This window comes from Rhinolophus sinicus, chromosome 6 (genome assembly GCF_057876585.1).
Source record: "Rhinolophus sinicus isolate RSI-liver-muscle chromosome 6, RSI-T2T, whole genome shotgun sequence".
In the NCBI taxonomy this organism is placed as follows: Eukaryota; Metazoa; Chordata; class Mammalia; order Chiroptera; family Rhinolophidae; genus Rhinolophus; species Rhinolophus sinicus.
In genome coordinates this window covers 28,420,244-28,447,804 of record NC_142506.1, presented here as the reverse complement: position 1 = coordinate 28,447,804, position 27,561 = coordinate 28,420,244, and the positions used below count along the sequence as shown (strand labels likewise).

The window sequence follows — 27,561 nt, the reverse complement described above, 5'->3', positions numbered from 1 at the left end:
CAGTCCCGTAATTCCCACAGGAAAAGGTTTAAGCCACTAAGTTTTGAAGTGATTTGTTATGTCACATCGCTAACTGATACAATATTTACTATTTGGCAAGTACTGACTATGAACCAAATACTAGGCTACTAAGTGCTGTACATGAATTGCCTCACTTAACCTTGACGATCCTTATGTGATGAGCATTTTTCACTTACCCTTAGAGAAGTGAAGTGATCATTCCAAGATCACACAACAACGAATGACAGTCTGATCTGGGGTCCAGGCACCCAACCACTAAGACTCCCAAGTGCAGTGCTCCCCTCATTCATGACTTTTTTGCTGAGAAATAGCATCTCCTCTGACCCTCACACTCCTATTGCTCTGCTCCCAGCAGTGGAGAAGTGTAGTGAGAGAGCAGAGGAGGGGCCAGACGGGCTCAGGACCCAAGACGATCACCTCCAGCCCATGCCTGAACCACAATATTATAGTTGTATTACTTTAGTTTTAAAACTGTGGTTGTACTAAAAAAGAAATACCCGTTGGTAGTGGCAATGGTGGATGGAGATACGTTATGTCATATTAGTCATTTATACTTAGTGAGGATGAGTTTATAGTAAGCTTTCCTGTGGGAAGATTTTAAAGGCAGCTGGGGGTAGGGAAGGGAAGGGAAAAGAAAGGAAGGAAGGAGGGAGGGAAGGAAGGAAGGAAGGAAGGAAGGAAGGAAGGAAGGAAGGAAAGAAGGAAGGAAGGAAGGAAAGGAAAAGAGAAAGGGAGGGTGGGAGGGAGAAAGGGAGTGGGGAGGAGAGAGGGAGGAAGAAAAAGGAAGGAAAGAAAACAGTGAAAATGTGGAACAGACATTCAGAAGGAAAAGCGTTCAGAGGAAGTTGCAGTGCCAGAGGTAAACATTCCTTCTTGTACAAATGCATTCATTCATCGTCATTCAAAAAGTGTATTGAATGTTCACAACATTCCAGGCTCTGCATTAAATGCTAGGGATGGATATCTCCTATCTTCAGTTAGTTCATAGGAATAGAGAAGCATACTATGTACTATGGGAGCACTTACTCCCGTAATAGGCATAATAGGCAGAGAGGTCACGAAGGCTTCCTATAAGAGGTGACAGTTGAGCAGGGGCTTAGAGGATAACAGTTAACCAGGCAAACAGGAAGTGGAACAGCATGTACAAGGGCATAGGATGGTATATGTGGGGGCCAGGAGCAGCTCTGAGGTACAGGAAGGTGAAGTGCAAGTTCAGTTGTGTTGAGAGATGAGCCTGGCCTGGAAGTTGCAGAGAGGGCTTTGGTGGTCATTACGGAGCCTGAATTTTGTCTTGTGGGTAACAAGGAGCCACTGAAAGGTTGTCAGGGGGCAGAAATTGCTCATTGCCAGCTTTCCCTCCTCACTTCTGCCAAGCTCTGCCCAGCAAGATTGTTGTCTCAATTCCACAAGTTAAAGACCTTCCCTTTAAAACCAAATTTGTTCAAATTCCAGTGGCAAAATCAAAGTGGGTGAAAGCGGCCTGCTTACCAGGGTGAGGAAAACTGCCCAACCGTGTCTGCAGCTCTTACTCTGTGAGGTCAGCAAGCCCGGCGGGGTGTTCTCCTGACAGAGGTGTTCCTGCTGCCACCACCAGCATACTTCTAAGGGGAGAACTTAATTGACTTTAACAGCATTCAAATGCTCAGTTAGGAAAAATAAAAATAAAAAAGAGAAGTTATTAAAAATCAGGAGTGAAAGTCCGATGAGGAAGAGCTGTATGTGTCTGGGGTGTGGGTCCTGGGTCCAGAGAGTCAGCCACACAGGAGGGCTGGACAGAAGGACGTAAGGTCCCAGCCGAGGGCCCCAGCTACTCAGGGGTAGGGAGGGAAAGAAAAGAGGGCTAGGGCAAGTGAAGAAAAAGCCTAGGGTCTCAGATGTTAAAGCCAAACTGCCAAGGCTCCTGGTTCCCAGGAGGTTAGTAGGAGCCAGCCAGCCATTGGGTGTAGGCCTCATGAGGAGGCGGCTTGCATGGCTCCTTCCGCTTTCCTGTGACGTAGGGGCTGACAGTAGGGTGGTGGCTGCAGGCTGCCTTGTCTCCTTCCTCAACTGCTCCTTCTTTGAATTCCTTTGAATTCCAATGTGTCCTTCTTTGAATACACATATGGCACTTGTATTGTGTTACCTTGTATGGTTAATTGGTGTTTACTCTATAAATACTAACTCTTGGACAAGGTCATAAACTCTTTCTTTATTTTTTTATTAGTTTCAGGTGTACAAAACAATGTAATAGTTCTAAAGATTTTGTAGGGTATCCGGTGGACACTTGTCTTATTAAGGAGACCACTTCAGGAATGATGTAGATGCCTGATCACTGCACTGTACACCTGAAGCTGAAGCTGAACAATAATGAATGTCAACTATCATTTTATATATATATATATATATATATATATACACACACACAAAGTATACATGTATATATTTACAGGAAGTGGAGTACAGCATTAGGAATAGAGATGGTGGAAAAATAACAGCTGCGTGTGATGTCAGAGGGGTAGTGATGTAGGTGATGTTGGATCTGCAGCAGTTTCTGAGTGTGGGCCAGGATCGTGTCTGGTGAAGCCGAAGAACGGAAACACGGACCAGGGAGAGGCAAAAAGTTTTAAAAATAGGATAGTTTATTAGAGGCAGGAGAAGAGGTTGCAGCTTCCCAGCAGGAGGGGGTCCCGAATGGGGGTGCCTGTGACTGAGGCAAAAGCTCCTACCTTTATACCCTCCCTTTGTCTGTTTTGGGAAGGGGAGCGGTTTGGAGAAGGGAACTGGCACCTTCTAATGAAATTCATCTACCAGGTTGGATCTGCTTGCCCATCCTAAAGGAATTAGCAAAGCAACGCACTCTTATCTATCAGATTTGCTCCATTTGTCAGGCCAAAAGGAATTTTATGATTTACCTCAAGGCCTTGTTACATTATGTCCTGGAGCGAAGGAGTGATTTCAAAACCTGAAGTTTTAGGATATGGCTGTCTTTTCTTTATCTTACCAGGGACCTACCTATCTACCTAACAATCATACTCACTAATCTACTATTGTCTCAGTAGTAGAGTGGGGGAGGGGGGTTATTACTCTGTGAGGGATATAAATGTCTAGCTATTACATAAACTCTTTCAAAGTTAGAGTCTTGCTTTGAACATCTTGTGTCCTCATTGATTATTTGTTCCAAATAAGGTATGGCAGATGAGTTGCCAGGGGTGAATATGGAGATTAGAGATTTGGTCCACCTTCAGGGAGGTACAGTCTTCCTGGGGAGATAGGTAAGTAAACAGAAGATGTTGGCTGTGTTTGCTCTGGGCTACGCATTGTGATGGTTTGGGGCCATCCTGTATCCATTCCCCAAGGTTCTCTTTTGAAAACTGTACCCTACCTGAGAGGCTGCGTCCTCCCAACGGCAGTGTTCAAAGCCACAGGTATAATATTAACAATCCTGTACTCGTTTCCTTAGCTACAGTGATTAGGCAGGTGACCAATCAGATGGGCCTGCTGAAGGAGCCAAGTGCCTGCTTTCCTGCTGAACTTGAACTTGGGAGAGAGTAAGGCAGGAAGTGCTGCAGCAACATGTCTCTAGTGCCTGAGCCTACAAATTCTCCTTTAGCTCTAGCCAGTCTGAGCTGAATTTTCTATCAATCAATAGAAAATAGAGTGAGGCATTATAAGAGAGTGGTGTTATGGAATCATATATGATTACGTGTTGTGTGTATGTAAAAATAATATTATGTGTGTGTGTGTGTGTGTGCACGCGTGCACACATGTGGCTGTCTGTCTGTCTGATGGCTTCTAGGAGGCAGTGACACCTGAACCAGACCTTGAAAGACTGGTAGGAGTTAGCCAAAGATGTTCCAGGCAGAGTGGCAGCCCTGAGCTTGCATCCTGACTTCAGAGTGGGTGAAATTCCAAAAGCTGTTAGGGCCTCTACACTTTATTCCAGTGCTCCCCCAAACAGCTGTTGAGGGAAAACTCTTTCAGAAAATGTTACTAGATAGACATGCAGAAAGAAAGCTGAACAAAATTCCTGAGAACAAAATTGCTCTATTTTCTGCATTGCTGATTTTCTCTGAGCCTGTAATATTATATGTTAATGTGTATCTAACAACAGGATCCTTTGTCTGCAGAGCACAGATTACGCTCTCTCTGTTGGACAGTTTTGGAAAGTTTATGCACAACACTTTTCTATGAGGTGTGGAGTAATAAATCATTCAGAAACACTTACATCCTGCCATCCTGCGTCTAATTGGCTTCTCTGTCATAAAATCAAATTACATGGTACCAAAGACAGTATGAACACAATCCATTGGGTAAACAATAGCAAGACAGATTACTGTAGACTTGCATAGTTCCTGCATCAATCAGCCTTTTTCTGTTTTGCATAGGAATGGCTCTCACCCAATCATCGGTCTGTAGTGCATCGGAATCCAGTAGAGATGGCCTGGATAAGAGGAACGTGCCCAGAGAGTGTATGCAAATCGGCTCAGTTAGTGGAAACCTCTAAGAGAGGAACCCTTTATTATTAATAATGCCACGGGCATTTGCAGACACCCAGCAAGCAAGCGCCTGGACCAACAGGTGGTGGCAGGAACAGGGAGTCGGGATTTCATCCTCTAGGGAATAGGAAGCGTCTGGCGGCTCTTAGCTGGGGGAGTGCAATGACTAGGTGTATTTTAGAAAGTTCATTAATGGGAGAGAAAATTTGGAGTGGGGGGTTGTTGCTAGAGACAAAGAAACTAGTTAGGAAGCTATTTCAGAAATGAGGGAGAAAGAATTTAGGGGCTGAACTAAGGGAGTGGCCATAGAATGGAGAAGAGGTAGGACCTGAGGAATATTTAGGTGGTAGAATTGATTGACTTAGTTCTGGAGCAGCTGTGGGGTGAGAAGTGGAGGTGTGGGGTGGGTGGAGTCAAGGATCACCCACAACTTCTGGCTTGTTCAACAGAGCAAACAGCTGCGGCCCTACAGTGACCTTCCCAGATAGTGGGAACAATACAGAATGGAGCTCAGTTGGAATCCTGGCTCTGTCAACTGCTTAGCACTATGACCTTTCGCAAGTAAGTTAGCATCTCTGAGCCTTGGTTTCTTCATCTATAAAATGGAACGGTAATAACCCCTATCATCAAGGTGACTGGCTTAACAAGGAGAAGAGCTGCAGGAAATACCCAGATTTAAAACACACACACACACACACACACACACACACACACACACACACACACACACACACTCGCTCTCAGTCAATTCACCAAAAGCTAATACTATGTACATTTCCTGATTTATTAAAAAATGGCATTAGAGCTTTCCAAAGAGTATCTAAACAGCTTTAATAGATCTATTCCACCTTAGCATTTGATGCAGGGTTACTGTACATTTTCTATATAATCAATTTAATAATTAATTTTAAATACATTAAAATAAAAAGAATGGTAAGAGCTACAGTTGCTGAGGTAGAGATCACAGAAGGAGATGCAGCTTAAGGAGAAAGCCAGGGAGCTTCATTTTAGAAACGTTGCACTTGGGGTGACTTGGGCAGCCATATGGAGGTGTCCAATAGGATATTAGGTATATGGGTATGGAACTCAGGAGAAAGGTCTGGGCTGGAGAGAGAAAATGGGGGCCATCAGCCTTTTGGAATTAGACCAAGGCAAGGAAGTAAATGAGAACAACCAGAGAGAGTACAGATAGGGAGAGGAATGGAGGGCCTAAGAGAGAAACTTGAGAGTATCAGCATTTGGGAGCTGGGCAGGGGCAGAGGCTTTAGTAATGAGGAATCAGAAGCAGGTGCAAACTGGAATCAGAAGACTTAGGTTTGAGTCTCAGCTTCATCACTTAATGACTGAATGACCCTGGGTGATCAGTATAACCTCTCTAAGCCTCTGTTTTCCCATCTGTAAAATGGGAATTCTACCGATAATGCCTACTTCAGGAGACTTTGATGAGCTAAAGCATGTGAAATTATTTCTTAAGATAGAAAGGCTTATAAGTGGTTCCATGAGATCATTTTCCCCCACAGACTGAATCAGCCTGGGCCTGGAAACAAGGTAATTTTAAGAGGGACTCTGTGAGTCCGGCTTTACTTGCTTAGCCATTAAAATTCCTTCCGGGCAGTTCTGGGATTCCTGGGCAGGAGGATTCCTGGACAGAAAAGGAGTTCACAGTTCCTCCTTATCCATGGGGGATAAGTTCCAAGACCCCCAGTGGAAGCCTGAAACCGTGGATAGTACAGAACCCTATATATACTGTTTTTTCCAATACATGCAAACCTTTTCACTTAAAGGAAGCACTTTCCGGCTTCTTTCTGGCATATCTGAATTGCCAGCATCACTATTCGTGCACTTTGGGACCATCATTAAGTAAAATAAGGGTGACTTGAGCACAAGCACTAGGTACCATGACAGTCAATCTGATAACCAAGACAGCTACTAAGTCATGGGCAGGGAGGGTCTACAGCGTGGAGACACTGGACAAAGGGATAATTCATGTCCTGGGCAGGACAGAGTGGGAAGGCATGAGATTTCATCATGCTACTCAGAACAGCATGCGATTTAAAACTTGTGAATTATTTCTGGAATTTTCTTTTTTTTCTTTCATTTATTTTTCAATGGAATTTTCCATTTAATATTTTCTGACCCTGGTTGACGGTGGGTAGCAGAAACCATGGAAAGCGAAACCATGGATAAGGGAGGTCTCCTTGTATTTTACCCTTTGCTCTAAGCCCCTTCTGAGGAAAGAGGCCCTTATGCACAGGGCCTTCCATTCTCTCCTGCTTAACCCCACTAACCTGGCTACACCTGGTGGGACTAGGGGTGGGCCCTGCTCCCAGGGCAGCTATCAGGCCAGCAGTTCCCCAAGCCTGCCCAAGGGACCATGTGCTGGAGACCCTGCTCCTCTCCTGTGGGAAGTTTGGACTCAGATGCACCAGAGGGAGCCCAATAACTGATAACGGGGTGGGGGTGGGGGTGGGGGGCCGGGGATGGGGGGGAGCCTTGGTGACAGAAGGAGGGTAGCTCCTGGCGCAGTTAACAAAGATGGGGGCAAAGGTGCCTGGTGCCAGGGTGGAGCTGCTCTGCCTCCTGCCGCTCTCCAGCTGTTTCCAGTTTCCTTTCTTTTGTGCCTGCACAATAAACTCCCACAGTTCGAGGTAACCTAGGAGTGTTGCTGTGTCTAGCAGCTTAGAGGAACCTAATTATCACAGAGCGTGAGCAGAGAGAGGGGAGTTTGCTCAGCAAAAAGCACATGGGCTACTCGAAGACTGGAAATGTGGATAAGTCTTTTGACCCAGGACCGGTAAACAGGATCCGAGCATCCACCCAACAATGCTACAGCCGGAAAAGAGAACAAGGAAGATCTTTATGTACTGGTCTGTGAAAAGTGTGAGGTTCAGAACAGTGTGTATACTCTACCACTTGTGTAGCAAATGTAAATTCATAAAATATCTCTGGAATCTCATGCATGATCTAATGACACTGGTTTTCTATGAGGAAGGGAGCTGGGTGTCAGGCAGCAGTGGTGAGACAAGGGGTTTTCACTGAACATCGTGTAATAACTTTTCTAAATCTTAAACTGTGAAGTTAAATCATCTCCTTAATCAAATCAGAAAAAAAAAATCTCAAGAACACGGCCTATAAAGTTGAGCAGTCTTGAGTTCAAGTTGGGCTCTGTGATTGACTGCAGTGTAACATCAAACAAGTTACTCAACCTCTCTGAACTCAGTTTTCTTGAAAAAAGTTTTCTTTTTGGAACTCAGCTTTCTCATCTCAGCTGTAAAATAATAACAGTAATGCCTGCCTGGTAGGACTGTTGTAATACTCTACCCTGCCTGGCACACAGTAGCCATTCAGCTTTGATTGGCTATTGCTGTCATTGCCACAAGGCATTTTCTATTTCCCTCTTAGCCTGTCCCGTGCTCCTTAAACTACAAAACTCCAAAGCAGTGCTATCTTTGTGTTTTTGCTCTTTTTGGGGGTCCAATATTCTGTGCAGGATAAAAGCTGTGGGGAATGGGCCAAGAAAATTAGAATCAGCCTCTGTTGTACTTAAAATCAGCTCTTCTATTTGCAATATGCTTCTTGTCCTTGGACCCAGGACCTATGTCTGTCTCTCTCTTCCTTTAGAGTAAGCTCGTCTCCCAGCCCCACCTTGGCCCCTCCTACAAAGAGTCTCCTGACAGCCCACCCACGGACTAAACACTTCCAAGTTCTTGGTGTTTAGTGTAACATAAGCCATTATGATATTAGTTAGTATTATGGCCCTCACTTCCCGTCATCTTCAATCACAGTATTTTGTGCATTACAGTCACTCAAGTGTGACCAGGATTCCAGCACAGCAATGGCTCCAGGGCTCAGGGGCTGGAAAGACCAAGGTCCTGCTGTGTTCAGACAGGAGGCCAACAGCACCCAAGGCGACTCAGTCCCTATTGTCTGGCTGGCATTAGGGGGTGCTATCTTTTTAGCTATTTTCTTAGTTTTGCTTTAGCCTTCTATGGATGGGCCTGCTGTGTTCATATTGCGATGAATAGACAGCAACAGCTACAGGAATGTGATTGTGGAAAGGAAAGCTGGGTCTGTGTGCCTAGTTTTCCCTCGGTGGGGACTGAGTGTTAATGCAGATTCCCAGATTCAACCCTCAGAGCCCAGGCTTAGTAGGTGTGGAATGGGACCCAGTAATGAGCATTTTAGTAAGCATTCAGGTGATGGTGGTACGCGTGTTCCAAAGGGCAGACTTGGCAAAGCAACACATAGGTTTTAATCTCCTTTTCTTATCTTTTCTTTAGAATGTGTCTGCTGACTCTCACTCATAGTGGTGTAGCCCTCCTAGACCTGCTGGTCTCTGAGGGTGTGGTCATATTCCTCAGACCTTTATCTGTGGGAATCTTTCAGACTTAAATTGAGGGTGCTCTCTTCAGGGAAGATACGCAGCTGCTTCTGCCAAGAGCCAGGGGGCATTGCCATCAAGGAACCACTTAGACATTTTCCAGAGTTCTGGCTTAACGGAAGGGTTGAAGGTTTGGCTCCCCCTGCTGGCCCAATGGTATGTGGCTTTTGCCCCGGCTGCCAGGGCACTTCTGTTCCTCCCTGTTTGATCGCTACTTCCAGCTCTATTTCCACTTATAGTTTGCTTCTTTTTGTGGGCAGGGGTCCCTTGATAATCTCCCCTATTTCCTATAAGCCCAAGATTGTATCAGTAAGGATGCTTTATCTGGGAGGTAGTTGCTTTGCAGCAGGAGAAGGTCCACTAGAATATTAAATCCAACATGTTACCTGTGGAAGTCTTTTTGTTTTCAAATGTAGATGTTCTTATTTCTGTGAGACAAAAGAGGAATACATCCACTGAGGGAGAGTGATCCATCAAGCAGAGGCAATTTGGCATTCCACAGCCATCACAGGAGGGTTGAAGGAACATGTCTGTTGTAGTCAGTGTGTTACTTCTCATGGAATTGCTAGTGTATTGCATTGTGCTCTGCTCTGGGTGTTATGAGGCCTGGTGAGACAAGAAGCAGGGTCATGACCAAGCCTACACGTCTATTCATGTCTGCACCTATTTTTTCTTCCCTCTTTTTTCAGTGAAGGAGGTGCTTCTTCCATATCAAAGTCCATCCCCACCTGGTGGGTTTTGGATCCCATCCTCTAATCTTCTCAAGGACTTTGCTCCCTTCGGAATCCGCCCTCTGCTGCCCCAGGTAGACAGTTCTCATCCCCAAACGTACTCTATTTCCCATCTTTAAAAAATCCACCCTTGACCCCAGCTACCCTAACTCGCCTTTCTATTCTTCTTTAGAACCATCACAAATATCACAAAATATTTGTCTATGCATGCCACCTTCGCTTCTTCACTTTCCATTTACCCTTGTTTTTATTTGGTTTCTATTTTTAGTGAGGTGATTCACACACGTATTTTAAAGAGTCAAGCAGTTCTATAAGATTGGTGAAACCAGTAGTCCCCTGCTCTGCTTCCCCATCAGACAACAACTTATGACTCCTTTTGCTGATTTTTTTTTTTAACATTAGCTCTTGTTTTTAAATAAAATGCTAGTATTATGCTACTTCTTGATCCCTCAGTTTTAAGCCGTATTTACTGTCTTCCTCTTAGAGAGAATGAGAATTCAACTCACATCCTTTCCTGTTCCCATAGCTCACACATATACTCTTCCCATCCCTTTACCCTTCCTGACATCAGAGTAAGGATCGGTTACATCATAATTTTGCTTAGTTCAAAAATCAGTGCTTGCTTTATTGTGATTATGTAGTGATACTGAGAGCTGAGCCATGTAGTAAATCTAGATTATTTTTTCTTTCTTACACAATTTTTAATTTTCCTTGGGAATAACTTTTTTATTTGCTTAGTTTCTATGTTCTTATCACCAGTTCAACTTCAAAGTGTCATTAATCAACTCTCCTCTCAAAATGTTTCGATTTAGCTGTCAGTTTTATCCTTTTGAAGAACGTTCTTTCAGAGTCTTCAGACCTTTTCCAATTGAGATCTTCTCCTGTCTACCCTCCAGACCTGCTGTAGCATTTTCTTAGGAGGTCCCTTCACCCTCTTCCTGGGGATTCTCTTCATCTTCTTTCTGGGTCCTGACTCCAAACTCTTTTTCTTTCCTGTTTTGGAAAGAAAAATAACATCTTCTAGTTATTTCTTGAGAAAAGTATACAAGAGGTAAATTTTTTGAGACCTTACAAGTCAAACTTCCTTTATTTTAACTTTTTACTTAATTAATGGTTGGGCTGGGAATTTAAAAAATAATCTAAGTTGAAAATAACTTCTTTAGAATTTTGAAAGCAATGTTCCACTGTGTTCTAGCTTCTAGTGTTATGATAGAAAAGTCCAAAGATGTTCTGACTCTTTTTTTAAAATAATTTTTTAATTACTGTTGACATACATTATTATATTAGTTTCAAGTGTACAACATTGTGGTTAGACATTTACATAATTTCCGAAGTGACCTTGATAAATCTAGTACCCATCTGACACCATACATAGCTATTACAATGTTATTGACTATATTCCCTATGCTGTACTTTACATCCACATGACTATTTTGTAACTACGAATTTGTTCTTCTTAATCCCTTCACCTTTTTCACCCATTCCCCCCAACACCCTCTCATACAGCAATCACCAAAATGTTTTCTGCATCTATGAGTTCGTTTCTGTTTTGTTTGTTCAATTGTCCTTTAGATTCCACATATAAATGAAATCATATGACATTTGTCTTTCTCTTCCTGACTTACTCCACTCAGCACAATACTCTCTAGGTCCATCCATGGTCTTGCAGATGGCAAGATTTCATTGTTTTTTTATGGCTGAGTATATTCCATTATATATATGTACCACCTCTTTTTTATCCGTTCATCCATTGATGGACACCCAGGTTTCCTCCATATCTTGATTATTGTAAATAATGCTGCAGTGAACACATGGATGTACATGTCCCTTCAAAGTAGTGTTTTGGGTTTCCGTGGGTAAATACCAAGAAGGGGGATTATTGAGTCCTTCTTTGTCTCTTGTTATAGCCTTTGTTTTAAAGTCCATTTTGTCTGGTATAAGTATTACTACCCCAGTTTTTCTCTTTTTTTTCATTTTCATGAAATATCTTTTTCCATCACTTTACTTCCAGTCTCTGTGTGTCTTTCAATCTGAAGTAAGTCTCTTTTAGGCAGCATATATAAGAATCTTCTTTTTTTATTCTTTCAGCTACACTATGTCTTTCAATTGGAGCTTTAATCCATTTAATCCAATTATTGATAGATATGTAGTTATTGCCATTTAATTATTCATTTTTTAAAATCTTTTTGTGTTTTCCTTCTTCTTGAAGAAGTCCCTTTAACATCTCTTGTAATACTGGTTTGGTGGTGATGAACTCCTTTAGCGTTTCCTTATCTGGGAAGCTCTTTATCCTTTAATTCTAAATGACAACTTTGCTGGGTAGCGTAATCTTGGTTATAGGTCCTTGCTTTTCACCACTTTGAATATTTTGTGCCAACCCCTTCTGGCCTGCAAAGTTTCTATTGAGAAATCAGCTGACAGTCTTATGGGGGCTCTAACTGCTAACTGCTCTGTTGATGTGGGCTTTATTGGGTTCATCTTATTTGGGACTCTGTGCTTCCTGAATTTGTATGTCTACTTCCTTCACCAAGTTAGGGAAGTTTCCTGTCATTATTTCTTCAAATAGATTTGCAATTCTTTGCTCTCTCTCTTTTTCTGATTGGGCATTTTCTGCTACTTTACCTTCCAAATCACTGATTCTATCCTCTGCTACATCTAATCTACTGTTGATTCCCTCTAATGTATTCTTATTTCTTTATTGTATACTTTATTTCTGACTGTTTTTTTTAAATGATTTCTACCTCCATTTTTATATTTCCTATCTTTTTGTTGAAGTTCTCCCTGAGATCACTGAGCATCCTTATAACCAGTGTTGTGAATTCTGCATCTGGTAGTTTGCTTGTCTCCATTTTGTTTAGTTCTTTTTCTAGAGCTTTTTTCTGTTCTTTCATTTGGACCATGTTTCTCTATCTCCCATTTTGACTGCTTCCTTGTGTTTGTTTTTATGCATTATGTAGAGCTGCTATGCCTCCCAGTCTTGGTAGAGTGGCCTTATGTAGTAGGTGTGCTGTAAGGCCCAGTGGTGCAGTCTCCCTGGTCACCTGAGCTGGGTGCTGCAGCTGTGTCCCTTGTGTAGATTGTGTGTGCCCTCCTGTTGAGCCTTGGTTGCTGTCTGTATGTCAGTGAGAGGGATTGACCCTCAGGGTGGTTGGTTGTGAGGACTAGCCTTGACTACAGTGGAGGAGCTGCTATACAGGGGCTAATCCTACAGAGCAGGATTCTGTTTTGCAGGGCTCTGGTGCCTGCCCATTCAGCCTTTTCAGTGTATTATCCATGGAGGCAGCCAGGTGGTGCTCCAGCTCATTTCAAAGCCAGCCACCAGGACTGCTGTCCCCAGTGCCTCCTGGGAAGGACCCCACTGCTAGCCAAGTTCAGCCACTGCCTGTGCCTTGCCTAGGCGTACCTAGCATGAGCCACAATGTGATCTGCAAATGGCCACCACCTGCACTGGGCTTCGACGTGCCTGGGAGAGGCTAAGCTGAGAACCAAGACCAGCTGCCACTAGTGCCAGGCTTGGGGCTGCTCAGCAAGAGGTCTGGGGCATGCTGAGGCCAGATGCTGCTTGTTTGGGGTTTTTAACCTTTGAGAGATTTTAGGAAAGTCCACAGCCTGAGCCAAGACAGGCTGTTTGTGTGGAAAGCCATGGGAAGTAGCATGGGTGGGCCTGCAAATTGGGTGGGGCGGGGAGTCTCAAGGAACCACCAGGGCAGGACAATGGGTGTTAGCCAGGTGAGTGGAGACTCAGATATGGTGGCTGCCTGCGGCTGCATGCTGGGTTTGGTGGGGCAGGGCTCAACAAAGAAACAATGGCTTCTGCCAGCACTTGTCTGGGAGGAAGCTGCTCCTCCAGCCTTCGACCTGCAGCCAGACAATTCAGCTCCTCCCTGTATGTCCCTGATGCCTTTGGAGCTGCTGTCCCAGCACTGGAGCTCAGAGCAATGAGTCTGTCAGTGAGTAAGTCCATGCACAGGCCCTTTAAGAGGAATGCCTGAGAGTCCAGCTGCCCTCTGTCTCATTTAGCCACAATCTCCACTGGTTTTTACCACCAGAAATTGTGGGGACTTCTCTCCCAGCACTGTAACCCTGGGTTGGGGAGACTGGTGTGGACCTGGGACCTCTCACTCCTCAGAGAGAACCTCTGCAGCTGAGATATCCCTCCTGATTTTTAACTACCACACGTGGGTGTGGGACCAGTCCATTCAATGTCTCTGCCCCTCCTACCAGTCTTGACATGGCTTCTTCTGTATTTTCTTAGTTATAGGACTTCTGTTCAGCTAGACTTTAGGTGATTCTCAATGATAGTTGTTCTGTAGTTTAATTGTAATTCTGATGTCATTGTATAGGAGGTGGGCACAGAATTTACCTACTCCATCATATTGACCAGAAATCGACACTCTGATTCTTAATCCTCTGAATGTCACCTATTTTTCTCTTTGGAAGCCTATAGTATCTACTCTGTTCCCATAATTCTGAAATGTTGCAATGACGTATTCTAAGATAGATTTACCTTCATCCATTTTCATAGTTCAATTCTAGATACTTTTCTTGAATTACTTCATTGATGATTTCCTCCTTTTCTTATGTCTTTCTGGAACACCTATTATTTGGGTGTTGGACCTTCTAGACAGATTCTCTAATTTCCTTATGTCTTGTCTCCTATATTCCATCTTTTTGGCTTTTTTGCCTCAGTTTTATTTTTCTGGCCCTCCTACTGAGTTTTTTATTTTTTATTTTTTTCTGCCATTAAATAGTTAATTTCCAAGGGATTTTGGTGTTGTTGTTTGTTCTCTGCAGGTCCTATTTTACTTGCATTCTGTTTCTTTACCCCCCCCCCCCAATATCTCCTTTAATCTCTCTGAGGATATTAAATATACATAATTTGTATAGTCTCTGTTATCTCCAAGTAGCTTTTTCATATTAAAATCTTTCTTCAGATACCTTGTAATAGTTGCTGTCTGCTTACAATTGACAGTGGGGACTAAAAAGATGTCTTAAAGCTTTGTTAACATGAGAGGAGCTTATCAATTGTGAGCTTTTCATGAGGGCAATTTGGCTGGGCTGTTTCCTTGGGTAACCCTCATATAAGTATTTTTCCTCTGGACTGTTTAGTTTCCCAAGAGAATCCTCTCTGCCTGTGTTCTGGAAAGTGAGGCAGGGAAGAAGCTTCTCAGCACAGGTAAGCATACAGTCTCTTAATCTTCCCATTTGGCATTCCCATCTAGGACCTCATTGTTTTATAATTCTAGAGAATAAATTCAGTCTTCTGATAGATGGGATAGAGCAGTTAAAAGACTCTTCAGAACATGGTGGAGGTTCTGCAGATAGGATTACTTTTTAAACTGCATTCAACCATTTTTTTCTTGTTTTAATGCTAATTCCCATCCGCCTTGCCTCACCTCCACTTTTAAAGTTTCCCTCCACTTCTAAAGCTTCCTGATGCCACCAATCCCTGAGACTTTGAAGGTGTAAATTGTGTTGGTTTTAAGTTCCCTCACTACTGATTTAGGAATCAGCTGTCTTCAGGCTGCTAAATCAGTTAAAATTTAACTAAATGATTTCCAGCTCTCAAAATTTTGTCGTTGTTTTGTCCTCTCTCCTTCTTACCATCCTTATAGATTTATGTAAAAGACAATCACTTTATTGTTGTTTTTGTGGGATTTTAAGAAGGAGTAAAATTAGATGCATGTGTTCACTCACTCATTAACCTACTTACTCTGGCTCTGATTCCGCTGATATCACTCTCACCAAGTCACCAGTGACCTCCATGTTCTCAAGTCTAACAGGCTATGTTTCATTTTTCACTTATACAACCCCTCAGCAGCCTTAGTCAAAACCAAATACTTTCTTCTTGGCAGAATCTCTTTTCCTGGCTTCTGGAACAACACACCTGTTTGGTGTTCTGGTTTCCTACTTCTCTGATTTCCTCTTCTCAGTTTTCTTCTGTAGTTCATTTTCCTCTATCCATTCTCTAAAGAGTGGTTTCCTCAGGGCTTGATCGTAGGCCATCCCCTTTTCTCTCTCTCTACACTTACTACTTTCTCCTTAGGGAATCTCACACTTTTGTTCATGGCACCAACACCAACTTTGCTTTGATTTCCCATCTTCTCTATCCAATTGCCTACTTATCTCCCTGGCATGATTAACTTCAAAGTATCCAAAACAGAACTCTTTCTTTGGGAGAATTTTTATTTACTGATTCAATTTCCTTACTAGTGATTGGTCTATTCAGATTTTCTATTTCTTCCTGATTCAGCCTTGGTAGATTGTATGTTTCTAAGAATTTTTCCATTTCTTCTAGGTTGTCCAGTTTGTTGGTGCATAGTTTTTTCTAGTAGCCTCCTATGATCCTTCCTTTTTCTGTGGGATCAGTTGTAATGTCTCCTTTTTCGTCTATAATTTTGTTGATTGACAAAACAGAACTCCTGCTTTTTTTCTCTAAATTTATTCCTCATCAAGCCTCCCTCAACTACCCAGATATGCAAGCAGAAAACAGAGAGCCATTCTTGTTTTCTCTCTCTTCCTTATCCCCGACATCCAAAACATCAGCCAGCCTTCTTGACTCTACCTCTGTAATGTGTCTCCATTCTATTTTCTCCATCTTCACTGCCACCACCTTAGTCTATAAGCCACTATCATCTCTTGCCTTCACTATCGCAACAGTCTCCAAACTGGTCTCCCTATTTTTTTCTTGGCTCCCTAAAGTTCATCCCCCACACAAATGATCTTTTAAAAACTGAACACCAGATTATTCTCTCTTCTGCTATAAATACTTTTCATTGCTCTTAAAACAAAATCCAAACTTGTTACCATGGTCTACACCAGACACCATGGCTTCCTACTGGGTATCCTTGTTATTTCCCTGGGTTCCACCACCTCTGGGTACCCCAGTTCCCGCTAGGACATGGAGCCCTAGAGGTGCCAAAGCACAGATCTCTCCTGTTTTTGTGTATGTTTTATGTGGTTAACAGAGAGCCAAGGGAGTGAAATTTATGCCCTAATAAACAAACAGCTTCGAGTGAAACTCTTTTCTAGTTTTGCTTACAGCTTCCTCCTTTTTATAAGATTTGGACACAAGTTCACAGAAGAAGAGAGTTTGGGAGGCTGGGGGCATGAATGGGGCAGGAGGTAAATCTGAATAACAGCACTGGGTGGCACTAAAATCAATCCCTCTTTCCGACAATTAAGACCTTTCCCCAAATCTTCCTCCCAAGAGGCTTTTCAGTCTCTCAAGCAAATAGAGCCCACCCAAGCCTTTGTCTAGATAGGTTTAGGTACCACCACCTACTTTTCTTTAATTCTCTAATTGTCCCCTTTTGTCCCCCTAGAATGTCTGCATATATTCTTGAGGGACCAAAAGAGATACACTGTTCTCTTTATGGGACTTATTCAGTAAGGTGCTTTTTTTTTTTTTTTTTTTTTTAATGAGCCTAAAGTTTTGTTCTTATTTGAGATGCTTTGGTAAGTGTGAAACCACCTGTTTTCTGATGTGTGAGATAGTATCAATTCTCTGAGATTCATAAGTGAGTTGCTTGCTGGTAGCTGAAAACTTGAAATGCACATCAGCTAATTCAATGTTATGAAAGAATCTATCAGGAGGTTAAAATCAACAATGCAAATAATTCAAACGTTCTACCAGCCCACACAATTTTCAGTAGCTCATTTCTCCCCAGTGCTGCCAGGATAACATCCTATACAAACAACATAAGTAATAAACAGAATCAAATCATTATTCTTATATTCATGCTATTCCCTGGATTTAGTCATATATTTATGAGGGAGTTCAAAACTGCGGAGGGAGTATTTTTCACCTCATTTCCAATAACTGTTCTATTTTTCTCAATTCGGAAAAGGATTACTCACAGCATAGACACTGCTTGGAACCGGAAAATTTCTCCCAAGCCCTTAATAATCTTCATGCTTCTTGCCCTGAAGAGTAGGAGAGCACATGGAGCTTTCCCACAATGGGTTTGCCCTTGGAGAAGACCTCATGGGCTCTCCATTTGGGTCCGAGACATGTGCAGCCACTTAAATGTTTGCAAGTAACCAGCCCCATGGGAACAGCTTCAAGTGGAAGATTGGCATTATCATCAATGTGTGGCCTTTGGTGTCATACAGACCTGGGTTTAAATCCTGGCTTTGGTGTTATGGTTGACATTGGACAAGTCACTTAACCTCCCTAAGTCTCAGTGTTCTCATTATGAAAATGGGGCTTTTCATAGCATCTTCCTCCTATAGTTACTGTGAGGATTAAGTGAGCTAATCCATGTTCAAAGTGCTTATTATACAGAGGCTGAGACATATAAGTACTCCCTAAATCTTAACTACTATTAGTCGTAGGAGCTGGGTGGAGGACCGCTACCCGTTCCAGCCTGGGAAGCCTGTCTGCATGTACCAAAGGTCCAGCTGATCCACTGTTTACCAGACAGGTTGTCCTTGCAGTATGTCTCCAGTTGGTTTCCACGGTTGCCCCTGGATACAAAATGCAGCTACAAATGTTCAGAAACCTGATCCTGCCCATGAACCCATGAGTTCTGCTTTCCTGGCCAGAGGTGGGGATACCAAGGAAGGGAAAGGCATCTCCATACTTGTAGCCCCACTAGGGGTGAACTAGCTTGTCCCCATTCTTTATCTTGCTCTGAGGATGCCAGGGCTTTAAGGACATTGTGAGAGAGCAGGTAAGGGTGGCCCTACTGTGCTAGGGGCAGGACCGAAAGAAGACCCGGTTGTCCCAGTCAGTCAAGGAATAACAATGGCATGAATAAGACATTTTTAAAGATTAGAATAATAACTACCATTTACTGAATACTTGCCATGTGTTAGGAATGTGTTCAGAACTTTCCATGCACTGGGAAGCAAGAACATGCCCATTTCCATGTCATAGATAAGACAGAGGCCCTGAACAGTGTCTTACAGCAAGCATCAGAGCCAGAATTTGGACACAGGCTTGTTTGAGGGGGAAAAATGCAAAAAACATTCTCAATCCTTGGTTTAATTACACCCAATTATAGGCAGAGTTAGATCAGCCCCCTCTAATAGGCTGTGCATCAGGAGCTTCATGCATATGGAAAATACCCACCTGCAAAATGCCACATGGACACCTTGGCTTCTTTTCCATAAGCTCCTGAGCTGCCAGCTCTCTCAGGACGCAGCGTTTTCACTGGGTAATTACCGATGAAAGACCTGGTTGTCTGCCCTGCTCATTTTTTTCCTTCCCCCTATTTACTATAATCAGGAAGTCATGTTTTTCATTTAGGATAAGGCAATTACTTTTCTGTTGACTGAAGACTGCAGAAAGCAGACTGAGCTTCATTTCCACAATCATTTACAGGGACCAGACTGAGAGATGGCCTGACTTCCCGGTGTCTCACCACCTCTGGTCATACCTATACCTTATCTGATGAAGAAATAAATCACAGTACCAATAGCCAAAATGGCACCGCCAGTGTAAATGACTGACGTCCTTTTTCCTTTATCTGGGAAATGATGAATAAAAGTCACCATTTGTTCCCCTGAGCTTCACTGTGGTGTGATCTAACTTTAGACATAAATATAGTTAACAGCCTGCCCCACCCTAGGAGCAATACAATAAACATGAAAATAAATTTGTATTTTTTTCACTTGCCTGGGACTCATTTTTATTTGCTCTGACTGAATAGGCAAGCAACTCTTTGCAAAAGGAAATGAGTAAGATGCATCACATCTCTTTACGGATTGAAGGTCCAGGTTAACTGGCATATAATTAAGCAAACAGCAAACAAACAGTTGTCTAAAAGTGCTTTCTTTTCTTTCAGAGAAAGAATCTCAATTATCTGGCCTACTTTTGGCTACATGAACTTTTCTGAGAACCTTCAAAAGCCCCAGGAAACAGTTTGCTTCAATGCGCCTGGCCATGGTCAGAGCTGAGGAGAACATTCTGTCCCACATCTTGAGCTTTGCCTTAGAAACCCAAGCCCTGCGCTCTTGGGTTCCTGGCACTGCAAACTGTCAATCTTCTGCCAAAAGCATGAGCCCAAATCTATTCTATCTATTTCAGTTCTTCTCTTTTCATCAGATTATATTCTTACAGGTGCCTGCCGATTCTCAAACTACTCTTCAGATTCACACGTCAAATCTTCATGGGTTCAAGGTGAAGGTACAGTCAGAGAGAACTGATGCATGGGAATGGGACCACTGGTCTTAAATTAACATTATAGGAGGCATTATTCATATCCATAGAAAATGATCTTTCTCCAAACTCAGGAAGAAGTTAACAATCTACCTGCCCTTCCTTGGTTCTGAAAAGAAGACTTCGTACCTGTGGACTAAGAGATCGAGGCTGTAATAATTCTTTCCCTGACATTTAGAGTAACCTTTGAAAATTACTCAAGCTTTCCCTGTTCCAGGTATAGAGGAAGTGCAGAGGACAGTATTATTAATTCATCCAGTGCAATGTTAGAGGACATAGATAATGATGGCTCTAAAGGTCTTTAAGAATATGTAATGCTATGTGCATGTTTTATCAAAAACTTCTCTGGGTTTTCAGAATTCTCTTTGGAATTAGTTCTGTGGGTCACCTTTAATTCAGTCCCTTTTTCTTCTAACTATTACAACCTACAATTTGAAGTTGTTCTGTCATTTAAAAAAATTACCCATCTACCTCATCATCACCAGATTTCCTCTCCAGGCCATTTCCAGTAGAACGTGGCTCATATTCCCTTGTGAGCGAACAAATCATTTATTCATTGCATCTTATCAATGAAAGGAAGTATAATGAAACCAGAAACTTGGAAACATCAGCAACTGCTGAGTCCTGGATTTTCATTTGGGTATGATAATGTGCCACAGGACGTTAATCCAGGTACTGAAATAGATTCTGCAGGCACTGAAAGAACTTGTTGAATCTCTTTAGGATTAACCCAAAGGAGGTGAACTCTCGTCTCATGAGAATTATTTGGTTCAAAGATTAGTGGAGGGAGAATTTACTCTACAGTGTTTAGTTTCACATTTAAATTTCATTTCCTATATAAATATTTTGTGGTAACATATTTAATTTCTTTCTTTCTTTTGTGAAAAATTTCCTTTTTCACCTTTTCTAATTTCTTGAACCAAGTCAAAAACTCATTTATCCGCTTGCCATTTCACTATGTCAGTTTCTCTTGTTTATCCTGTCTGTATCACCTGAATTCCAGGTATACCATACCTTTCCCCCACAGGATGGAATCATTCTTCAAAGGTAAGAGATGCATAAATGGGCCTGTGTTAAACGACACTTGCTGCTTTTCTTAACCTAGCTGTGGGGAGTGGAATCAGATTTTGAGATTTGGGGTGCTAACTTCGAGCTCTCTGCCTTTACCACAAATTTGTAAAATTACAATTTGTAGATCAATGAGGATGTGGCAGCTAGCCAAGACTGGGGACTGGGAGGGTGCTCAGTGGAAATTGCTTAAAAATCCTCCAAAGGGAAGACACAAGGCTACAGTTCCTGTTTGTTCACTGAACCTGGATTGGTGGGGTTCCTGCTGAGGTTTGGCATTCAAGACTAAAGAGACTTATCTTGGGTCTGCACCCTGTCGGCCAGAATTATTGCTGCTATTGCTACTCATTTGTATTACTGTTTCACTTGGAAAAACTGAAACTTGTAAGGCAGTGAATCTATTATCTTTGCTCTTTTTCCGATGACTGATCCTAATGGCAGGTTTAGGGTACTGCAGAGCTCCTGTTCTGTCCTGGATGCTGTTTCATCAGAGGTCTCCTTTTTCCTGCTCACCATAGTTGCACAGAGCCCCTTGATGCTAGGCCACAGAAATAAGACCTACAGGTAGAATGGTTTGGGCCCTGAAGACCTCTGCTCCTGTTTCTGTTTCCATAGAAATGAGCCAGGGTTGTACTCATCATAAGGGGTCTTAAAACCACAGATAGTATATTTTGAGAATCCCGTCAGGTAACAAATACCACTCAGCAATAGCTTGTAAAGGCATAATCTACTGCATTGCTCTGGATGGCTTGGAGTAAGACTTTCCATTTCCCTGTTACAACTCTCCTCCTTTTAGAATAATTCTTTTTTTTTCTCTTGCTTTTAAACTTGATGAAAAAAGATGACCAATTCATGCCAGTTGAGTTACAGATTCTGAACAGACGGTTTAAGATAATTGATAACACTTTACATATGTACGTTTAATTTATCACATTTATTCCTAAAGTTCTGGAAGAAAATTCAATACTGATTACAGAGTTATAATTAAAAGAGCACAGAGCCAGCAGTCAGAAGCTCTGAGCTCCTATTGAAACGTCAGCTCTATCAGGGATAACACCTTGTTCTGTGACTTTGGGTGACTCTACTAACCTCTCTGAGCTATGATTTCCTAGTTGGTAAAAATGAAGGACTGGATCAGCTGATCTCTAAGTTTTCTTGGTTCAAAATTTCTCTGAATTTATAGTGTCATGTAATAGCAAGAAGAAATTCTATGAAAAAATAGACGGTTGCTCTGTCGATAATGATTTTATATAGGAATGGTGGTAAGAAATGTATCTGTAGGAAGGTTGTCAGTAGTAACAACTAAGGGAAGGAAAAGGGAAGGTGGGAAAAGAAAAATCTACCATTTACCAAACGTCTGCTGTGTGCTAAGCAAATCCACAGACATGATTTCATGTGAAAAACACTGATTTCAGAGGTTTCCTCTTTAAAAGAGAGAGACACCAATGACTGTTGTTCCTTGCCCCAGAAGTGCAGCAATAGCTAACACTGATTGAGTGCTTTCTACGTGCCATGCACTCTTCCGAGCACTTTACACATCTTCACACAATTAATTATTCCTATTCACAGATGAGGAAACTGAGGCACGGGGACCTGGAGGATCTTTCAAAACGGAAGGTGGGCAATATTCTCATCCTTCAAGTCTTTGATGTACCTGAAGAAAGTGTTAAACAGTGGCTGGAATATCAAACTTGGAGTCAGATTCTGGGACACAGATAAGTTATTTTTATATGAAAGGGAATAAGACTCAGGATAGTAGCGATTGTGCTAGAAGAGGGGAAAGCAGCAGTGGGAAGATTGAGCACTAGAAAACCAAAACAGGAAAGGTCAAGATATTTGGAGAAAGAGACATTTATCAGGTATCTTTCATATGCTGATGCCTCCTAAAATTATTTTTCTAGTTGAGACCTCTCTTGAGTTCCAGACTTGGAACCATGTGATCAGGAAAACCAGCATCAATAAAGCTACTTTTGCTATATTCCAGTAACTAAGCTAAGTGCTTTAGTGAACTCAAGTCTCACAGGCATCTGTGAGCAAGCAAAACAGTATTCCTCATCTGCCTGCCATCTCCAGACCTCTCCACCCTGATACACTACTGGTTTCCCTCTAGTATTCCTCTCCTCAGTACTTGGCAATCCTATCCACCCAACTCCTTGAATCATCCACCATCACTGCCTCTCTTCAGTAGCCACCCCATGGTCTCCCAGAACCCAGTCTGGCCTCTCTGCCCACCCTACTCCACTTACTTCCAGAGTCACACTTTGCTAATATAGATCTAATACTCGCAGTGTGTGGCTTGAAGCCCTCCCAGGTTTCCTACTGCTCTTAGGATAAGGTCCAAATCTCTTTCTATAGTCCTTTCCATGTATGGGCTCCTCCACTTCCTCTTATGCTCCCCTCATTTCCTTTGCTCACCATGCTCCAGCTCCAGGGGCCTTCCTTCATTTCTGAGAACTCCTTGGCACCTTTCCAACTCAGGTACTCTTTCTGCTTGGACTGCTCTTCAGTGGTGACATCACAGAGTAGCTGGTTATGAAAGGAGCACATCACCCTAAAACTGAGGGAAGCAGAAGCTTCGTTAGAGAACTTGAGAATGCTCTGTCTCAGAAAGCGGGTTCTTCTTAAACAATAATAATCGGGGGTAAGAAAAAAGGGCACAGGGCATCTGAATTCCAGCGGGCTGGGGCAACTAGAAATTCTAGATAACTGCACCTCTGCCACCTCGCACAGCTGAACTGAGGTTGAGACCTGCTGCGGTTATCTTAAGAGGAGAAGTAAAGCCTGCAGGGGAAGGGCCAGCTTGAGCCCTGAGTAAGGAGCAGGGTCTGGGCTCAGCTTGAGCCCCTTGTCTTGGCTCAGTGAAACTTGACTCACTTCTGCCTTGTGGATTCTGATTTGTGCCTGCCAAAGGGATGTCTAGCAGCTCTGCCCCAAACTTGATCTTCTTTAGCCCGAATTGTAATCATTGAAGTAAATTGAATTACTACAAAGAATATTCTTCATGCTTCATTCAGTTGACGGCCTACTGTGTGCCAGGCAATGCCCTGAACTTGGCCTATCTACTGGATGCTACATACTAAATGTTATAGGCAATGAACTCTAGTCTACTTTCTATATATTATGTAAGATATCACGAGTACTAGATAGTCTGTACGCTTTGTAAGAAGTGTTAAACAGTACACACCGTGGTCTATGGACAATGGGTAATATACACAATATATTGTATGAGTATTATGTCTACTACCAGTGTTTTGCCATAATAGGTATTTAATAAATATGTGTTGAATGATTGAAAACTCATTCAACACCACGTTCTATTCTGGCAGAGCCTGGTCATTGAGGATTTATTCTTCCAACGCTTCTCCTTTCTTAGTCCTCACTTTAAGGGTGGTTTCCTTCTTTGATCACGTGTTCTGGCTTCTTTGGGACAGGTAAACTCATTTGCCCACCCAACTCTGAACTGAGTGTGCACCAGGAAATGAAAGGCTGACAGCTGGGTGGTGGACCCTGGAATGTCAAAGCTCTCAGTTAGGTTTGGAGGGAAGTCAGCCATGCCCCTCAGCCCCACCCAGAGAGGGAGTTCGGATGTCACAACGTTCCTGGTCCTCTTGCTTTCTTGAGAACAAAGTTCAGATCACGAAGTGGCAAAACTGGACAGGGTGTTAGTGACAGGGTCTAGTCCGAGTCTCTCAGAAATCATAGGTCCCTCTCCCTACTCCCCAAATTAGCTAAGACAGGCATGGGCTCTGACTGCCCCTTAATTCTTAATGGCAATACTTTATCCTCAGTCTTCCAGCGTTGTCCCCAGCTTCACTGCTATTGAAACAGAAAGCACTGGGGTCCCTTCCTAAGCCCTTCAGTTCTCTTCTGGAAGGATGAATGGAACAAAGGAGGAAGGAAGGAAGGAAGGAAGGAAGGAAGGAAGGAAGGAAGGAAGGAAGGAAGGATGAAAGGAGGGAGGGAGGGGAGGGAGGGAGGGAGGGAGGGAGGGAGGGAGGGAGGGAGGGATGAATGGTTGAATGGGGGTGGTGATGGTGGGTGGATGGCTGCGCAACCGCCTGGGAGCGGTAACCGGGGCCCACCGTGCCAAACCCTTCGTTGGACCCCCCGCCCTCCTCCCATTCCTGGGCCGCGGCTCCTGCGCCCCCGGCCGGCTCGGGCACACTAAGGAAGGGTGCGAGGGAGAGGGAACTTGGGGCGGAGGGGTGGGCGGCTAGGGCGAGGGAAGGTGGGGAAGAGTGGTGGGTAAGGGGAGGGCTTTGGAGGCGGAGAAGCGGGGAGAGGGCACAGCGGAGGGGGCGGCTGGTACAGCGGGAGCTGGGCGTCTCGCTGCTGCGTGCACCGGCTCTGAGACCCGATGCCACCGCTGCCGCCTCGCCGCCCGGGGCTGAGCCGCCCGGGCTGAGCAGCCGCCGGAGCCGGGAACCGAGCGGCCGCGCGGGAGGATGGGCTGCGGCGGGAGCCGGGCGGATGCCATCGAGCCCCGCTACTATGAGAGCTGGACCCGGGAGACCGAGTCCACCTGGCTAACCTACACTGACTCGGACACGCCGCCCAGCAACGCCGCCCCCGACAGCAGCCCCGAGGCGGGCGGCCTGCACGCGGGTGAGTGAGCCCGGCTCCTGCAGGCAGAACCCCCTGGCGCTGGGAGGCCGGGGTCACAGGAGGGAAGCGGGAGGAATTGGGGGGGGAGGGGGCACGCCAGGGGCAGCGCAGTCCTCTAGAGAATTTGCAGGACGGTGCGGAGGGAAGGAGGGAGACAGACAGGAGCTGCCTGATGCTGGCAGACTGACAGACCCAGGCCCAGGGATCGGAGTCGACGAGGGACCCTTACAGAGGCTGAGCTGATAGCTGCCCCCGCATCCCCTTTTCCCCACTCCCCGGCCTCCGAACCTTGGGAAAACCTAGCACTTTGCTTTCACCCGGGCTGGCTCACTGGCTGGGGCCCGATGCGGTGGGAGGACCCCCACCTGGCACTCACACCTATCCCTTAGCCCGCCCGTGCCCTGGCCCCCGGGTTCGTTCCGCCCCTCTTTGGTCCAAGTCCGCTGTCTAGCCTCCGGCACTCTGCTGGGTCACTTCTCCATCCACTGGCCACCTGGCCCCTCTCTCCCTGGACTTATAGACAGGGCACCTGACCCAGATTGTCTGAGTGTCGTTTTCCATGTGGTTTCCCCTCTTCTCCCTGCTGGGAAGGTGTTCCCTCCCTAGCTCTGAAAACTAGAATCCTTGTTGAGGGCAAAATAAATGCCGATTGGTCAAATACTAGTTCTGCACTTAAGCTTACTTTTCAAGCAGTTGTTTCATAGTGAAGGACTTCTCTCCCTACCCCTGGTGCCTCAATGTTTTATATGAGACAGGGCTTAAAAGTGGATTAAGACTATGAATTAAATACTCTTACCTAGGTCATTACTCCTCCAGCAGAAATCTGATAGAAGGATATGCAAAGAACTTTTTGATCCAGTCACAAAATCAGATTTATTATTATTTTTTAGCAGATGCTAATAATTGTAGGATAGAGATGAAAACAGACTAACTGTTGCCACAGACTGACCTTTAATCATAAACCTGTTGGTGACGTTAAAAGACAAAGTCTCCCAACTTATTACAGGCATGTTGTCAAAAGCCAGATCAACACTTAGGTTAAAATGTTTTAACCATTTCCTGACCGCTTTATGTTGTTGGCGTTTTTGAGTAATGAAATCTAAAGTAGAAAATGAGGTGAATTTGAAGTATAATGTATATTGTACGGAAGAGGAAATAAATGTGAATTACTCTCAAAAGATCAACAATTCAAAATCCATGCCTCTGAAATAAGAGCTGTCACTTTAAACTTCAGAATTGGTCTCTCCGTCTTTCAGGACCAAAGCTGGCTCCTTTTTCACATCAACTTTGTGATTCTCCCCCACTCTCACCTTTTTTAAAAGCAAGAAATATCAGTGAAAACTGTACAAGGCATAACACTGTCTTTGTCGCTAATTTTTTCTGACTCAGTAGCAACCAGAACGGTTATTTTGTGTTGCTGATGCTTTCAGCAAGTTTCCAAATGATGTGTTGGCTGAAGCCAATATCCGAATGAGGATAAAACGTAAGCCTTCAAAAGGAACTTGGTAAAATGTTAGATGTAACAACCTTTCCCAGGGAGGTGTGTAACTCAGCAAAGGCCAGATTTGCACTCCAAAGAAATAAGGTTAAAAAGATCTAGCATGAAAAAGAACAAAGTACAGCGTCAGGGAATAAATATACAAGGTGAGTGTATATGTACCTATTTATGGGTATGAGAGAGTTATTATGGGATGGCTAAATATATACATATTTATTCATTTCCAATTCTTATCCATTTATTACCCTGTCATCCTGAGTCATAGCCCATCATGCATCATGAGATCTGGTTCCTGCAACAGGTGGGGCTTGGGACAAGTATACTCACTTGTGATGCCCTGCCAAATGTGGGACAGCCCTGCCAGACAGGGGGTCCTGAAGACCTGTGGGGAGAGGGACATTTCTGAAGATCAAGATGAAATCAAGGCTTCCCTGGGGGTGCAAGGCATTCTCTGAGGCCTTTATAAAAGTGGCTTGATTCCTGTGCAGTTTTCAGACTGGGAACTGACATCGTTAGTCAGAGTGGTCATTTGAGAAAACTACAAATCTCCTGGGCTTCAGCCACCCTGGGAAATTAGCCAGAGCTCTTTATTCTTTTCTTCTTCCCTGCTCTCCCTG

At 43.7% G+C, this 27,561-nt stretch overlaps 1 protein-coding gene and 1 long non-coding RNA gene across 2 annotated transcripts in view; one reads left to right on the top strand and one right to left on the bottom strand.

Annotated features, from left to right (window-relative positions):
• Nucleotides 1-9,644: 9,644 nt before the first annotated feature.
• On the bottom strand, nucleotides 9,645-26,443 carry LOC109434652 (uncharacterized). Its single transcript, XR_002135847.3, has 3 exons — nucleotides 26,243-26,443; nucleotides 23,257-23,398; nucleotides 9,645-10,601 (listed from the first exon to the last, which is right to left on the bottom strand). It is a non-coding gene; the product is annotated as an uncharacterized LOC109434652 (long non-coding RNA).
• The window catches only part of BAALC (BAALC binder of MAP3K1 and KLF4), an 80,888-nt gene continuing 78,182 nt past the window's right edge, over nucleotides 24,856-27,561 (top strand). The window contains exon 1 of the mRNA XM_019711793.3: nucleotides 24,856-25,446. Within this exon, the coding sequence (XP_019567352.1) occupies nucleotides 25,287-25,446 (160 nt within the window). The 5' untranslated portion in view covers nucleotides 24,856-25,286. The remainder of the gene's footprint in view (nucleotides 25,447-27,561) is intronic.